The sequence below is a fragment of the Asterias amurensis genome, chromosome 6 (assembly GCF_032118995.1).
Source record: "Asterias amurensis chromosome 6, ASM3211899v1".
Lineage (NCBI taxonomy): Eukaryota > Metazoa > Echinodermata > Asteroidea > Forcipulatida > Asteriidae > Asterias > Asterias amurensis.
In genome coordinates, this window is record NC_092653.1 from 7,080,507 (window position 1) to 7,098,071 (window position 17,565).

Sequence of the window (17,565 nt, forward strand, 5' to 3'; positions counted from 1 at the left end):
AGCCTCTTTCTACCGCCCAGCAAAAAAAAAAAATGTTCAACTGATCAAAGGCTAAACTTGATTAACGAGTGAACTTGGAGCTGACAGTGAAATGTGGAGACCTTTCCAGATAATGCTTGTGCAATGACACTATAGGAAAGCATTGTAAAGGTGTTTATGATTTCGTATGAGACATCCATGACAAACTTGAGACGTCCATAGTGAACTTGGAGTTGGCACAGTGAAGAGTGGAATTCTTTTCAGATTTTGCTTACGCAATGACACTATAGGAAAGCATTTTCAAGGTGTTTATGTTTATGAGACATCCATGACTTAATATGAGACATCCATAGTGAACTTGGAGTTGGCACAGCGACATGTGGAGATCTTTTCAGATAATATAAACGCAATGACACAATAGGAAAGAATTTTAAAAGTGTTTATGGTTTGGTATGAGACACCCATGAGAATTTTATAGTGAAATTGGAGTTGGCACAGCAAAATGTGGAGATCTTTTCAGATAATACAAACGCAATGACACTACAGGAAACAATTTTAAGGTGTTTATGATTTGGTATGAGACAACCATGACATAATATGAGACATCCATAATGAACTTGGAGTTAGCATAGCGACGTGTGGAGATCTTCAGATAACGCTTGTGCAATGACTCAATAGAAAAGCATTTTAAGGTGTTCATGATTTGGTATGACGTAATGCCATGACAGGCCTGATACTTCACGGAGGCAACAAAGGCAATTGCCTCCGTGTCCCTTGGTCATTGCCTTAGTGCCCTTGAAATGCTCCAGTACAAATTAGCAATTTCATCATAGGGTGCCCTTTACCAAGACGAAAATGCCTTGGTGCCCTTACCCTTTCAAAACCGAAGCATACAGCCCTGCAATGATATCTGTGTACTGCTCACAGAATACTTGTTCCTAAGAAGCTAACCTTATTCTCTAAATGCGGAGCTTGTTGAGCAAGATGAGGGAGATATTGACCATAAGTAGCTTTTCCTATGAAATATAAATTACACATTGCACAATCCCACATTCGCACGCACATTGCACAATCCCACATTCGCACGCACATTGCACACTGCACTTACACATTACTAACTGACACTTCATAAATAAATCATAGTACAGGGTTCGAATTTGGGGAAAAAATTTCCTAAAGACTGAAGGGCTTGTAGCTCAAAGTTTTTACTGGACCAGAATTTATTTTCACTTTGTGAAAATGAAAATTTGAGTTTTGCCAGCAGCATGCTGTGTAAAATCAATGCGTAATAGAGACCTATGAAAATGCTACGCTCCCCAGTTAGGTCACTTCGTGGTACCCAAAATTCTCACGCGCGCCATCACTGCACGCACTGTACCGCACAGTAAAATTATTGGTAAAGTGGTGTGACAAAATGGCAAGTCCAGTGATTCGTTGTTTTTTATTAACTAGTGTAATTACGAAACTATTGCGTATTAGGCACTGAAACTTGCTGATAATTGAGTATGCCAATCATTTGTTTCAAAAAATATTTTCAAAAATGTGTGATTTGAGTCAGTTAGGTCAGTTTGTGTTACGAGCGACGAATTATTTATTTCACAAAGATATCACACAATGAGGTAGCCCTTTATAACTCAATTGAAAAACACAAGACCAGCGGGCTTGTCCGGTCATGAGTTTACTGGCCCCAAGCTAAAATCACTGGCCTCGGGCCTATGGACTGGTGTTTATTTGGAAGTGTCATGGCCGAGTGGTTAAGAGCACTGAATTCAAACTCTGGTGTTTCTGATCAGCAGAGTTTGGGTTCGAATCCCCAGCCGTGACACTTGTGTCCTTAAGAAAGACACTTAACCATTGCTACGTCCTTCGGACGGGATGTAAAGCAGTCGGTCCCATGTGTTGTGTAACGCATGTAAAAGAACCCAGTGCGCTTATCAAAAAGAGAAGGGGTTTGCCCCGATGTTCCTGGCTGTGGCTGCTAAATGCCCCGTAGCACCTTGTAAACCCTTGTAAGGTGCTACATAATTGGGTCTCAGAATTCATCACTTCAATAACCTATCTTTTTGAAAGTTTGTATATATACTCAGCGCCTCGTTTGGTAGATACGTGTGCTATATGAGACTTTGATATTCAATTCGATTCAATTAATTTTGAGCCCTGAAATAGCGCCAAAATGTATCACCCCGTGACCCCGTGACCGCTAAAACCATCATGCCTGTGCACCAACACATTGCCATTCGCACACTGTGATGAAGTCGTATGTTTTGGCAACCCCAGAAACATGTTTGAGCTTTGGTCATCATTGGTTCAAAATTGTTTCACGTGTTCGGTTAAATTGCAATGCAACCAAGCTGGACCTTAAAAACTAATCGAAAATGTCAATGGAATTCTTTTAAAAATAAAATACTTTGAAGCATCACAATTAAATAATATTGATAAAATTACACAAAGACGGAGTTCCATTACTTGAAAATAAAATTAGGGCTGTGTAATTTAAGAACATGAACTGTTTCTAGTTATCGACCCGCTTGCACTTACTCTCTGAAATTATTTCCGTCAGTGAACTTTACATCAGAAATCATTGTCGCCAAAACACACCTAGTTATTTAGTGCAGACCATGCTGTAAAATGACAGAACAATGTATCGCCAAATTTTTTACTGAAATGTGTAATTTGCTTAAGTGTATACAGGTTGCTTGAGTATGAATTTGTTGCTGTGTGGTACATAATGTATGGTGCTTTTAAATTAATGATGTGTTGTAGATGAATACAGAAATAGTTTTGTAAAAAAATATCTTAAGTTTACCAAAGCAGTACTGATCTTGATATAGGGACCCTTCAGAATCGTCAGTGTTAAAACATAAAACAAATTTTGAACTCGTGGTTGGCAGGTCAAAACAAAATAACTGAAAATCAAAATTCAGTTTTTATTCAAAAAATTAATGTTATAAAATAAAAAATAAAAAGAAGACAAAGTACCCAGCTGGCCAAGATTGTCAATCAAATTCCTGATATAACAAAATGAAAGTTGTTTGTTTGAGCTGAGAAAAGCCTTTAAAATCTACAAATGTTGAAGACCTTTGATCTACAATATCTGGTTAATTTGATGCATAACTTTGTTCTTCAATGTATTGATTAAACCATGAAGTCATGTAACATTTTAAAACCAAATTTGGGGTGGGTAGCGCTAATTGGGTAAAAAAAGTAATTCTTTTAACATTGACTATTCTGGGTCCAATTTCATAAAGCGCTTAAGCAGAAAATACTGCTTGACAAAATGTTTTCACTAAGCAAAAATTGAGTGGGGAACCAGTCACGACAATGTAAACTTAATGGAATATTGGCTGGTATCCTGTTTCTGTTAAACAATACTTTCCTGTGCGTAGCAGGTTTTTGTGCTTACATGCTTTATGAAATTGGGCCCTAAATGGGCTCCTTACTTGAGTCAAGTTTTTATGTGAACTTAGTTCTAGTCAATATTCTGAAATACCAATTGTGCCGAGCACTACCAATCATGTGCCTTAAGAGTTCAATATTAAATTTAGATTGATGCTGCATATTTACAATTTTTTTTAATTTGCTAAATGTATTGTAGACAAAGACAGAGAAAACAAATTCTATGGTCTGGGCCATATGCTATTGTATGGCCATACGTAGATGCAATACAATGGGCCCCGCAATATTTGTTAAACTATTGTTATCTTTAAAAAACTACAGAGTTTTGAAATATGACTCGACAGCAGTCTTAGTCAGAGTCAGACAAATTTTCTGATTTTTATTTTCGTCAAAACTGCCCAAGCTAAAAAAGCTTCATTACATGTCACTGTATAAGGACCCAGGAACAACCAACAGAGCACTTCGTCAACTTGAAAAACAATTTGTATGCCACAGCATATCCGCAAAAAAGTAAAGCAAATATGCTGCGTCTGGAGCGAAAGAACTTTACAGATGTTCACCTATTGTTCATACTTAGTATTCGTTGTAAAAGTTGTGTACAAGTATTGTAACAAATGCATTAAAAGCAATAAGCAATGTTCATCAATGTATCCAAATTGCATATGGATTTTCTTTCAAACAGAACTTCCCCAAAACAGTGCTTTAAAGACACTGGACACTATTGGCAATTGTCAAAGACTAGCCTTCACAGTTGGTGCATCTCAACATGCATAAAATAACAAACCTGTGAAATTTTGAGCTCAATCGGTCGTCAAAGTTGCGAGATAATAATGAAAGAAGAAAAAAAAAAACCTTGTCACACGAAGTTGTGTGCTTTCAACTGCTTGATTTCCAGACCTCAAATTCTAGATCTGAGGTCTCGAAATCAATTCTTGGAAAGTTACTTCTTTCTTGAAAACTGCGTTACTTCAGAGGGAGCCGTTCCTCACAATATTATATACTATAACGGAAAGGTTTTATGCTAATAATTACTTTGAGTCATTACCAATAGTGTCCACTGCCTTTAATAGGAGAACACATATCAGACAAGCAAACATCAAAAAAATTCAGAGGCCAACTTTTCTAATATCTCGTTTGAAAACTTCCTCTTCTCTGTTTGGCATATCAGGAAACTGTTCTGAATCTCACAACTTAACTGAACTAACAATTTCAACGGTGAAGAAATGAATTTTCCAAACTGCCTTGGATATGCTCTCTTCTGCTCAAAACAGTCCATCAAAATATTCAATCGGATTTTGACTGTTTTCTCACTGAACAGACCTCATTACACCAAAGCTAGTTTAATAGAGCTACAGTAGTGTCAATCTCCAAGAAGTATCATGATCAGGAATGAAACCCACACTCTGCTGCTGACATCACCAGAGCCAGAACTAGACCGCTCAGCCACGACACGTCTGAATGGTAGACAAACTATCCTAGTGTGCATTACGTTAAACACATGTACAATGTTAGACCAGCCGTTGATTTCACAAAACTCTTCCTAACTTAAGACTAATCTTAGGACTTAGGACGAGTCCCAACCCTGCACTGTAGCATGCAGACCTTAAGATTAATCCCAAGTTAAGACGAGTTACTCGTCCTAACTCGAGATAAGACGAATCCTAACTCTTTGTGAAATCGACGGCAGGGCACAGTTGTGCCATCAAACACAACCTGCGTTGCTGCCGTGTACTGTAGCTGAATGTTTTCAAAAAGGTTGTTTATCTCGCTGGCAAATGTTACCCACAGTAGTCGGGTTAATGTCCTCTGAAATTTTGTTTTTAAGAATAACACTGAAGTCCCCTAGATCCACAAAGCGAAAGTTAATAAACAGGAAAGTTCTTTTCAGAACTGAGAAGTCTCCCTTAGTTTTTCAAAAGAACATTTATCTACCCAGCAAGTACAATATACATATGGTAATAGCGCAAACCAAATATATACACTGAAACCTCAACCTGCAATGCCTCAAACACACGCAGCTGTCAGCATCTTCTGCAAGATCAACAGAGTTGGAACCACAGCTCAGATTGAAACTGGGAAAAGATAAATACTTAATATAAGTGTCCAGTCCACATACCTGAGGTTTTGGCCTTGCTTGCTCCGAGATCACCAAATCTTCATCTTTCAAAGATGACAGCTCCTCAAAGAAATCTTCAAATTTTTGTCGATGTATACTATCAAAGAAAAATCATAAATTCACAGCATGGTTTGAAGGCATTGAACACTACTGGTAATAACTCAAAAAAATTGTTAGCATAGAACCTTACTTGGTAACAAGCATGGAGAGCTGTTGATAGTATAAAACATTGTGAAAAACGGCTCCCTCTGTAGTAACGTAGTCTTTGAGAAAGAAGTAATTTCTCACTAAAATGTTTGAAAAATTCAAGCATCTGAAAGCACACACTTTGTGCAACAAGGGTGTTTTTTCTTCCATTATTCTCTTGCAAAGACCAATCGAGCCTAAATTTTCACATTTTTATTTTTTGTATGCATAAGTTGAGATACACCAAGTGAGAAGACTGGTCTTTGACAATTACTAAAGGTGTCCAGTGCCTTTGAGAAAGTTGACATTGTTCATTTCACAACATTTTAACATTTTTGGCCGTGTCCAAAATGGACGGCTGAGGCTACACACCGCATCCTCATGCGTTGAAGTATAGGATGTCCTAAGCAATATTCTTAGCAAGTCATAGTCGGAGCTGCCAATAGCACTCTACACCAATGCTAAAAAAAGGTCAGTATCCGGATCTCAGACAAACATACATGTCACTAATATATGCGCACGTACGTGTCCAAGTTTTATGTTTAGTCTTGCGTGTAAATGGTGGCGTGATTGCTACAGTAGTGGAATGTTTGTCTGACAGCCAGGTGTTTTGAACAAAAGTACCATCATTAGAGCAGAGTGCCACAATATTTGGATATGGCCTTGCATTTTACAAACTACCGCAATTGGAAACATGGTTTCTGTTAAAGCCATTATACACTTTTGGTAAACAGTATTGTCCAAGTCCAACACTTTGTGTATTACAACTTATATATAAAACAACAAACCTGTGAAAATTTAGGCTCAATCGGTCATCGGAGTCGGGAGAAAATAACGGGAAAACCCACTCTTGTTTCCGCACGTTTCGCCGTGTCATGACATGTGTTTAAAATAAATCCGTAATTCTCGCTATCGAGAATTGATATTGTTTTAATGTTTTCTCAAAAAGTGAAGTATTTCATGGAGTAAGGCATTTCATGGAATAATATTTCAAGAGAAGTCTTTCACCATTACCTTCTGTAAACCCTGTAAATTATTTGTAAATCTGTACCGAAAGTGTATAAGGGCTTTAAACCATGGGGTTACCCTTACCTTTTTTTGCAAATTGCTGGCAAGACAAGTCATCAAAAAATTTCGATCAAATGCAGATTTTTTTACTAGCCCACATACAATTTTAAGTTTTCACAAACTCTACCCCCTCCCTCCATTTAAAGGGGGAAAACAAGTTCCCAGCAGCCGATTTCACGAAACTCTAGGATTAATCCCATCTCGAGTTAGGACGAGTAACTCAATGCATCCTAACGTCTATGGATACGAAACTGAACTTGTCATTACTCCTTAGATTAATCCTAAATTGGAAAGAGTTAGGTGAAATCAGCGGCTATGCAGGCAAATGATTAAACTCACCAGACAGCATCATGATTGAAGTAAAGAACCTGTGCTACTGGACCAGCACTCTCAGTTGTACAACTCTCAAGACACCTGTAATACAAAAAAACAACATTCATTTCATTAAATTTAATAATTAATAATGATTCAAATTTAATTTAATAAAATACAACAAGAGCGTGACAAAAATACATACACAGTAACAAGAGGATAAAAATATATAAAAATTTACAAAAAGGAGAAAAAAGAAATAAATCATACAAAAGTTGAAAACAAGAAAGAAAAACTGGGGTTGAATCAAGCAATTGTGATTCAGTAACTAGACGATAATACTTATTCTAGTCATTGTGAAATCAGCGGTGAGCTCGGTAGGATTTGAACCCACAACCTTGTGGTTGCAAGTCCTGCATTCTAACCACTTGACCACAGTTAGCTTGGTAGGATTTAAACCCACATCCTTGTGATTGCAAGTCCTGCATTCTAACCACTTGACCACGGTAAGTTTGGTAGGATTTTAACCCACAACCTTGTGATTGCAAGTCCAGCATTCTAACCACTAGACCACGGTTAGCTTGGTAGGATTTGAACCCACATCCTAGTGATTGCAAGTCCTGCATTCTAACCACTTGACCACGGTGACTTGGGTTTAAGATGCACTTACCCTGGTTGGATGAGCATGCGAACTTGTCGTCTTAGCTCTTCATGTAAATATCTTCAGTCAAGAACAAACATTTCATCAGATCCGAAACTTTGAAATAAGTAGTTAATTTGAAAATCTACAGATAAACTAGGCAGTGGATATTTTGCCAGCAATAGCTTCGTTTTTTAACAATATAAAGCTGGAATGGCAGTGAACATGTGTTAGGGACTGAACAATTTTACGATGACAAATGTTAGTCTGGTTCCACACCTACATTGTCATCGTTACTTTGTATTCTCAAGAAGTAGTTCAATGAACTTAACTTCTTTGTACCAGAAGAAAAGAGAGGAGGTCTTTGTTCACTAATCACTGATCAGACTGTCACCATGGCGCAGACCATAAATGTCTGGAATTCAGATACTGAAAGTTTAAAATTGCCTATCCCTGCAGTTTTAGCCTCAATAATATGCCTTTGCTCTACTCCTAGAACTTTATGAGGTTGGTTCCGCTTTGATAACAGACTGACCATCATAGTTCTAGGAGTTAGGCCTGGGCGAATTATTCGAATATCCGGTTAATGGCGAATAGGTTTTCCTATCCGTAACCGCGAATGCCTTTTTTTTCTTAACCGGATATCCGCATAGGGCGCAAATAGCGATTTATAAACCGGATAGTTCTGTAATTACAACCAAGTAACCGGATATTCTTTAATATCCGAATATCCGCGGACGTCGGGCGACAACTGACATGAATGTTTTGTCTGAATCCTAATGAAACTTCTATTAAGACAGCATAAAACAGCATAAATTAAGTATTTAACTATGCTCACCTCCGTGAAGAGTTAAAACAATGACATTTCTGACGTAATTTGTTCAAAGATTACAAAAGTTTTCCTTCACGTAGGGTCATCCACGATCAAAAGAAAAAGCAAATCGCCATCTTTAAATTAGATCCGGTCATTTTTATGAATGAACCAAGTGACACTGTCTAAAACTAATATCAATCCGCCCAGAAGATCTCATTCACAAACGAACAGCGCCCTCTAGCGAAAAAAAAAAAAAAACCTTTTTTTTTTTTTTAATAGCGCCCTCTAGCGGCGAAAAAACTATTCGAATATCCGGTTAATTTCGGATAGTTGGCCAGCGGTATCCGAATAACAAAATTTCACTATTCGCCCAGCACTACTAGGAGTTGACTATTTAGGTTTATTCGGCTAATCGTCTCCACGAACCTGATATTCGAAGAGTGTTTTTTTTTAACCACACCGAGCTCAATTATTGTCAACGATTCAATGAGTGAGAGTACTACCATGATCACATAGAACCGAAAGTTTCTAAATAGGATTTTGTACATGACCCTATTAAATAGTGGAGACAATAGCGAATGAACCCAGACCTACCAAGTCTCACGCATTAGGCGTGAGCTTTGAAAAATCTCACGCATAGCTGGCCTCTGGACTTGGCATCTCTGTGAACCTCATACTTCTAGGTATACCCTCGCACCATCTGCCTGTGTTGTGCCAATATTGGGATAACTTTCCTTATGGCGCCACCATTTTTTCACTCATTTTTACAAAAAGGGATATCTCATTGAGGTAAATTAGATACAACATTATTTCATATCGAATGAAAAAGTGGTGGCGCCATATGGAAAATGTTCCCAATATTGCTCAATGTGGGCATGATGCCATGGGGAATTCCCCCTCATCATTTTTTTTAATTTGATATTTTAGACATTGGACCAACCATGTCCTTTTTTAATTTTGGTGTGTAATTAATAATAATATTGAAGGAAGGACCTGAAAATAACACCAATTATACATATGGTGATGGATAATAATTAATATGTGGATGTGTATTAATAATTATAGATTTTTTTGAAACAAACGAGTCCCTGTCCGGTTACTGGACCGACAATTCTCTCAATGCTCCGCTCTACACACCAGAACAAAAGGATATTTTCTCGTTGAAGTTCCTCAATTTTCTCTTTCATCTGACAGGATGTTTCATCCTCCTGCCCTTCGCTCTGCTCAACTTCTTGTTTCGACACCGGTTCTTCGAAAAACTCATCAAATAGAGATGCATTGCCGAACACGTCAGTCTCCATTTCTTGCTCCGCCATGTTGTTAAAAATTAAATCGACGCGGCAGCATGTGCGCGACGACTATTCCATGGAGCAAAATGCACGACGACTGTTTTATTTAGCAAATGCCAGCATTTATAAACCGGAGTATAAAATAGGAGGACAAACAAATAAGTAGAGACATATTTGTGTTTATTGATAGGTTTAAAGAAAGTCATACTAAAATAAACTTTAATTTATCAAAATCAGTCACATTAAATTATGGTGGAATTAATTTTGAACTTTGATTTTAATTTTGTTTTATCAATGTGCATGCATCAAGAGTAAACACACGCTTATTTAATGGTTTTGCCGCAAACCCGACAAGAACAACTTTTTCTTACTTACAAAAACAACACCATATTGGTTTCTTGGGTTTATCTTTATCTTGTTTAAAGGCAGTAGACACTATTGGTAATTACTCAAAATAATTATTTGTATAAAACCTTACTTGGTAACGAGTAATTGGGAGAGGTTGATAGTATAAAACATTGTGAGAAACAGCTCCCTCTGAAGTGATGTGAGTTTTAAAGGAAGAAGTTATTTTCCACGAATTTAATTTCGAGACCTCAGGTAGAATTTGAGATCCTCGAAATCAAGCATCTGAAAGCACACAACTTCGTGTGACAAGGGTGTTTTTCTTTCTTTCATTATTATCTCGCAACTCCGACGACCAATTGAGCTCAAATTTTCACAGGTTTGTTATTTTATGCATAGGTTGAGATATACCAAGTGAGAAGACTGGTCTTTGACAATTACTAATAGTGTACAGTGCCTTTAAGGAAACGAGAAAATAAAAACTTATCCTTTCAAAAAACAATGCTGTAAATGTTAATTCATAAAACATAAAACCTTTATTAATAACTTTAAAATCTTATCTTTGTTTACATTTCTATTGCTTTAGGGCCTATAACACATTGCTGAACAATTAATTTCGCGCGTCTTACCTGACCTATAGGGCCTATATATTTTGTACACCTATTCTTTTTATTTTTTTTTATTTTTATTTTTTACAAATTACAAACATATTAACAGGTGTTTTTCCCCAAAGTCTTGATTGATGTATTTTCTCACATTGTCGCGGATCACAATATTGTGTTTTGTTTGGTCCCATCATGGAAATAGTCGATGACAAAAAAATATACAGAGAGCAATAATTATATACAGTCTGATGGCACTACCATGGAAATGTCCTCCCTTGCACATGGGTGCTTGATCGGCGTTTATCTCCGTAAGGTATCTCATCACGTTCAGCATCCCACTGATGCTCTCTTTGGTTTTTGTTACAACGAAGACCTACGGATACCTCACAATATACAAACGTTAAATATACAGACCTATGGTAAAAGGACATCAGTAAACACAGGTGCATAACCGACTAGTTATAAACTGATACAGAGTAGACACTGATACATTCGGCGTATATACATAAACAAAATAAACGAATTAGCGAAGCTAAGTTTTGCCGGGTCATTATATGAAAAGTGTTGTGGGATGCGGAGGGCGAACTATGGGGGAAAACAATTTTAGTCCGCGAAACATGACTTATGAGTTAACAGGCTAGATTCCATTCTACAGTTGGGAGTGAAACAGTCCTTCTTTAATTGTTTCGTGTACAGATCATCCCCCCTTCTGGTTTTGTTTGCGTGTTAGCCTGTATTTATGGCAACAGTCTGACGGCACTACCACGGTAATATCCTCCCTTCCCATGTGAGTGCTTGACCAGCGTTTATCTCCGTAAGGTATCTCATCACGTTCAGCATCCCACTGATGCTCTCTTTAGGCGAGAGGATGGCAGTCTTGCCTCCCATGTCGGTCCGTACCCATCCTGTGTGCAGAGCTACTACGAGGATACCGGCAGGTGACAGGTCAAAGGTCATGCACTGGGTCAGCATGTGAAGTGCAGCCTATAATTAAAGGGAAAAGAAAAGGAAACAGAAGAAAATAATGTAAGAAGACGGAGTAGCCCTCTGTAGAAATCCCCTTAAAAACGACATTAAAAGAAAATAAGAAGCAAAATGTAAGAAGATGTAGTCTATGGGATGACCCTATAGACATCTCAAATATGCAGCACGAATATTCGCGTATTTTATGATTGTAGCGAATACCCAACGGCCGAACATTTCCCATGTCATTCATGACATGCACTTAGCTTGTAAAAAAATGGCGAGCGTTTTCCGTCGACCAAGGGCGTTTAATTTACTGCAAGGACGGTTTTGCATGGGGGCGGACACAACTGCATATGCAAATGTGTCCGGGCGGACACACTTGCATTATGCAGCAGCGTCCGGGCGTACACAATTGCATATGCCAAACCGTACGGCGGACATTATTGCATATGCAATAATGTCCTGCGGATAGTATTGCATAGAGGCATAATTGCATGCGGTACCGGCCATTTAAACAAAATCAATTCATTTTACCACTGGCTCAATCCATTTCGTTTGAAAGCGACAGTCAAAATTAATAGGCCGCAAAGACTCATTCAATTTCGTAAAACCCAGCAGTAAGTTTTTTGCTGAAATTTGTTTGGAAAACATATTTGTTTAGGCCGACAAGACCAGGGCCCAATTTCATAGAGCTGCTAAGCACAAAAATTTGCTAAACATGAAATTTGTTCCTTGATAAAAACAGGACTACCAACCAAATTTTCATGTGATTTTCAGGATAAGCTAACAACAGCTGAATACCAGTAACAAGCAATATGCAACACATGAAAATCTGGTTGGTAATCCTGTTTTTTATGGAGGAAGAAATTTCATGCTAAGCAAATTTTTGTGCTTGAAAACTCTATGAAATTGGGCCCAGAAGTTTGTTTAATTCATTGTCCACTCATACCTTGGTTGTTCTGTATGGGATATATTTACTGGATGTACATAGCTGCAATGAGCCGAGTGCCGATGTAATATTAATGATGGCAGCTCGATGGATGCTCAGATGGTGTGAGTTGATCTCAGATTTTGCAGCTGCTCGTTTCAGGAGAGGAAGAAAGGCCTGGGTGGAAGGGAGAAAGAATCATCAGTTGAAGTGAATTTTGTTTTTTACAGCAGAGCAAAACGCTCACAAAACAGAGCATTTTATACTGTATAATTGTTTAGAGATCACGAGCAGTGACTGTAATGGAGCTCAGTTGACTAGAGTGCAGATTTTAGCAAGCGCCATGAGCGCATGCATGTTGGCGGATACCTGCGCTATATATAAGACTTCGATTATTACTAAAATGTATCAGTTGCTACTCAAAAATTACCGTTGCTTGTATAAATAAGCCATTTACGTGTTAGAATTGAGTATTTTCTTACAAGTTACAACTTAAATGTGAATTTCTCAGACTTTAAAGACAGTTGCATTTCACATGATTCGGGGCATTAGCTTTTGCGTATTGTAGTTTCCGTATTAAAATTTGTGCTAAATTGGTCATCGAAGTTGCGAGACTGATGAGAGAAAAAACACTCTTGTTGGACGAATTTGTGTGCTTTCAGATAGAAATAAAAAACTTCTAGCTAGAAGTCTTATTATTATTTTAGTGAGAAATTACATCTTTCTCAAAATCTATGCTACTTCAGAGGGAGCCGTTTCTCTTAATGTTTTATACTAATAACAGCTCTCCAATGCTCGTTACCAAGTCAGTTTTAAGTTAATATTTGTTTTTAGTAACTACCAAACATTATTTACCTTCCCATAAGAGACGGCGAACACACACGTACACAATTATAAATTATGGTATCAATGCAAAGAGAAATCGTTATGGAGAATGCTATGCAAAAGTTTGCTCCGAACCAATAACAGCAACCGTCTCTATATAGCATAAGGAATTCAAATGAAGCGGTCTAAACGTGTCATACTACATTAGTTTGTATTCAAATCTAACATCTTACTCAAAAAATTGCTTCCGGTTTCATTACCTGTGTGACAGCCAGAGGTCCCATGACATTCACTTTATAGCTCTCCTCCATGTCAGCTAATGTAGTCGTCTCGGTCCCACCGAGGCGTAAAATGCCGGCATTGTTTATGAGAACTGCAAGTCCCTTCTCACCCACGGCTTTGTCGACCATCTCGACAGACTCTGCAAAGGTCGTCTCGTCAGAAACATCTTTTAGGACAGATAAAAAGTCATTTATCAGTAATTGGTTGATCAACTCGTTGTTAGAGTCGTGGGGACCAAAAAGGTGGCAAATCAACTATATTTCTTATTTACACTTTTTTGTTGTCGTAAGTCTTTATTTGCATGATTTTGTTCTTTGAGATTTTGTTGTTACCAGGAAGACAGTTCCGTCAAAGGCATTTTGTTTTTTATTGTCAGAGCTAAGATCGAGCCTTCCTTTGTACATGAACTTTTAGCCAATCACATTCACGTTACACAAGCAGGGAGCGCACCTGTGTTATATATTTTGACCAATCAAGAGGCTGTAATACAACAAAGCATAAAACCGAGAGGTGGCGCTCTTTGCATCAAATAACGTGAACTTATTGAACTGACCAAAATCATCCATTTTGTTTTCAATTTACCTAATTTGACGATCAGTAACGTTTGGTTATCCTTCGCCATTCGTTGCAATTCCTGTGGAAAGAGAGTGATACAAATTAAAATCACAATAGGCCTATTCCAACGATTGAGAAAGAGGGTTGCCTATATACCCCAAATGTCACCATTAACACAATATTTTTCTTTGTGCAGAAGTAGGCCTGCCCCCTAAAATCTTTCCAGTCCCGAAACTCCCAGAAAACAATGGATACACGAAATAAGAAGGGTGGGGCTGTACACTTAGCCAAAAACGAGAAAAAGATTATATTACACGATTTACATGATGCACAAAGGTAAACGTGGCAGAAGGTTGGATGAACGCAGGGGGTGTTTATTGAGTTAGGTGCCATAATGCTTGTCATGCACTGACTCAGCCCTACCCTTCCGGCTAGTGACATTCCCAATGGATGTTTTGAAAGGTCGATGTACACGGTTGTACACACAGTGAAGGTTACTTCCAGTCATAGAAAGCAACTGAACCAAAATAGCTTTTAAAACCACGCTTTACCGTTCATTATCATTCAAACAAAGCAGTTGAACCAATGGACACAGATATGATTTAGTCTGTCATTAACAAAACATTTCCCCCAATCTGTGCTTTTCAAGAAACAAACTTCGCGAGAAAAAGTAGCGTTTAAAACAATAATTCAGCGCATTAACTGACATGCTTTATGGTAAACCCCAAAATAACACAAGTGCAAAAGTCTATTATGAAAGAGTATGCATCTTGGGCAGAGTTTTTTTCTTCACTGAACACTATTGGTAATTGTCAAAGACCAGTCTTCTCACTTGGTGTATCTCAACATTATGCATAAAATAACAAACCTGTGAAAAATTGAGCTCAATTGGGCGTCGGAGTTGCGAGACAAAACACTAGTCTTGTCACCTGAAGTTGTGTGCTTTCAGATGCTTGATTTCGAGACCTCAAATTCTACCTGAGGTCTCGAAATCAAATTCGAGGAAAATTACTTCTTTCTCGAAAACTACGCTACTTCAGAGGGATCCGTTTCTCACAATGTTTTATACTATCAATCTCTCCCCATTACTCGTTACCAAGAAAGGTTTTATGCTAACAACTATTTTGAGTAATTACCAATAGTGTCCACTGCCTTTAATTTTGTTAATTTAAAATAATAAATTGACCTAAAATTGGTTCCAAATTTGAGAGAAGTAACACAATGTCCATGCAAACATGTGGCGAAAATCACGCCACACCGCCACACCCAAGTATATGTATACATTTTGAAGAAAAGGGAAAATAATAAAGTAGACATTTTTTGACTTTTGCATAGCATTGTAAGTGACATTCATTTTCAAACAAACACTTTGCACAGTGATTTGCCCCGTTCATTATTATTTGGAGTTTTACCCACACACCGATATCAAATAGTGATAACTCAGTATGAGTCCGTGTTAAAAATTACCCACAGACATTAACTTTGGTGGGATTCGAACCCAATACCTTTTGACAAGTCTAGAGCAGCTGTCTTACAAATAGACCTCACATCGATGTATGCGCAAAATGCGAACAATGTTCTTTACCAAATTATGCAAACTTAACGATGAATATGTAATTCTTCTACTTTGTTATGCTTACCATAGCATCTTCAGGCGTCCTGCATCCGGCGAACACGTGTTTCGGCGGCTCCCGCAACCGGAGCAACTGCCGCACGAATTCCAGTCCAACCCCCCGATTTGCTCCGGTCACAAGCACAGAATGCATCGGGCTTTTAATATCAACCCCCAAATGCAAAGAAAGTCTAACAAACTTGTCGGCTCACCGAGTATAACCAAGTACCTTTGAGTTGAACTTATCTTCGAGTTGAACTTGGACTGTCTATTAGGCCTTCGTCTTGAGTGTCATTACCGAGGAACGATGCGTTGTCACGGCGTCAGGGTTCGTGTGTCGGCCCCGGCCGTGAACCAATTTGACATCAATTTCCGAACGCCTTCAAAGAAAGTTTTAACTTGATGTAGTAGTTTATGTCTTTTTATTTTCTGTTACTACTTTTCTCAAGTCAAGGCCCTCCAGTGATGACGCATAGCGATGTACTACGCCCTGACATTTTGACATAACTGATAAATAAACTCTTATAAAAAGGCATATGTTTAGTCCTTGGGGGAAAAAAGGTAGGATTTCATGGAGTAGTCTCTGACTGACCTACATATACACATGATGATTTTTTCAAATTGTTCCAAGGCGTAAAACTGGTAATCAGACTACATTAGGGAGAATATCTTGCCTGTCTTCGGGTGAAAAAGAACTGACATTTTTGACGTAACTGATGAATAAACTCTCAGTTTTTCTCTGCCTCATTAGATAGCTTTTTCTATCAGGTTGTTCCTTTAAAAAAAAATTGTTTCTACTGTTTTCATGAATTATGAAAATAAATGTAAGTTTGAATGAATGAATACGAGGAGGCATGATGTAGTTAGCCTTGAAGAAAGTAGGAAGCAGTATTTCTCCGAGTACAAAGGCTGAAGTGTTAATAGATTTTTTCAGGCCATTTGATCACAGATTGTTCTAAGGCAGAACAAATCGGAAATATAGCAGCAATAATACCATGCCTGTTACTCTGTACAAACTTTGAGTGAAAAGGAAAACACAGTAGAAGGGGAACTTCTTCACACGCATAATTCTTGGACCCTGACTTTTACAGTTACATATTTCACAAATAAAATAAGAATAAATTGATGTGTTTTTGAAGGAAAAAAAAATAAGACAGTAATTATTGTTTTTGTTGTAAAATTCAGTCTCTAAACCTGCATTGCAACAACTGGGAGGTTCTGGGTCTAGAATAAGGGGGAACTAAGGCCAGCAAGATATTTTGAGGAACTTCCACATATATGTACATCATACCTCATCCCTGAAACTACAGGTTCAGACCAAATGTGGACTATTTTGTTCTCCCTTTGGAGAATTGGTACTTCTTAATACTTCGCGAGGAAGTTAATCAAGGAGGCCCTAGTGGAGGTTTAATCAAACTTAAATGAACTTAAAATAACTTAAATTTAATCTAAAGGCATTATTGTGATTTAGGGCTTCTATGGTGCACTGTGGGAGTTTACTCCATGTTCTAATTTGTCCTGCTATACTTTATTTTGAGAAAATCTTGAAATCATGAAAAATCCTGAGAAATCACACGCCTGTAATAAACAAACTAAAATGACAAATGTTAATTTTTTTAATTATTTTTTTATTATTTCATGTGTAGA

At 37.8% G+C, this 17,565-nt stretch overlaps 2 protein-coding genes across 2 annotated transcripts in view; both read right to left on the minus strand.

The window, feature by feature from the left end:
• The window catches only part of LOC139938368 (zinc finger CCHC domain-containing protein 8-like), a 69,333-nt gene extending 59,500 nt beyond the window's left edge, over nt 1-9,833 (minus strand). Inside the window, exons 1-4 of the mRNA XM_071933836.1 lie at nt 9,663-9,833; nt 7,728-7,768; nt 7,085-7,159; nt 5,492-5,588 (exon numbers count right to left, since the gene is read on the minus strand). Of these exons, the coding sequence (XP_071789937.1) occupies nt 5,492-5,588; nt 7,085-7,159; nt 7,728-7,768; nt 9,663-9,827 (378 nt within the window). The 5' untranslated portion in view covers nt 9,828-9,833. The remainder of the gene's footprint in view (nt 1-5,491; nt 5,589-7,084; nt 7,160-7,727; nt 7,769-9,662) is intronic.
• A 209-nt stretch (nt 9,834-10,042) lies between these two features.
• On the minus strand, nt 10,043-16,293 carry LOC139938831 (C-signal-like). Its single transcript, XM_071934471.1, has 5 exons — nt 15,947-16,293; nt 14,334-14,385; nt 13,730-13,917; nt 12,666-12,821; nt 10,043-11,734 (listed from the first exon to the last, which is right to left on the minus strand). The coding sequence occupies exons 1-5, from the start codon at nt 16,070-16,072 to the stop codon at nt 11,510-11,512; spliced, it is 747 nt and encodes a 248-aa protein (XP_071790572.1). The 5' UTR covers nt 16,073-16,293; the 3' UTR covers nt 10,043-11,509.
• Between the last annotated feature and the right edge of the window lie 1,272 nt (nt 16,294-17,565).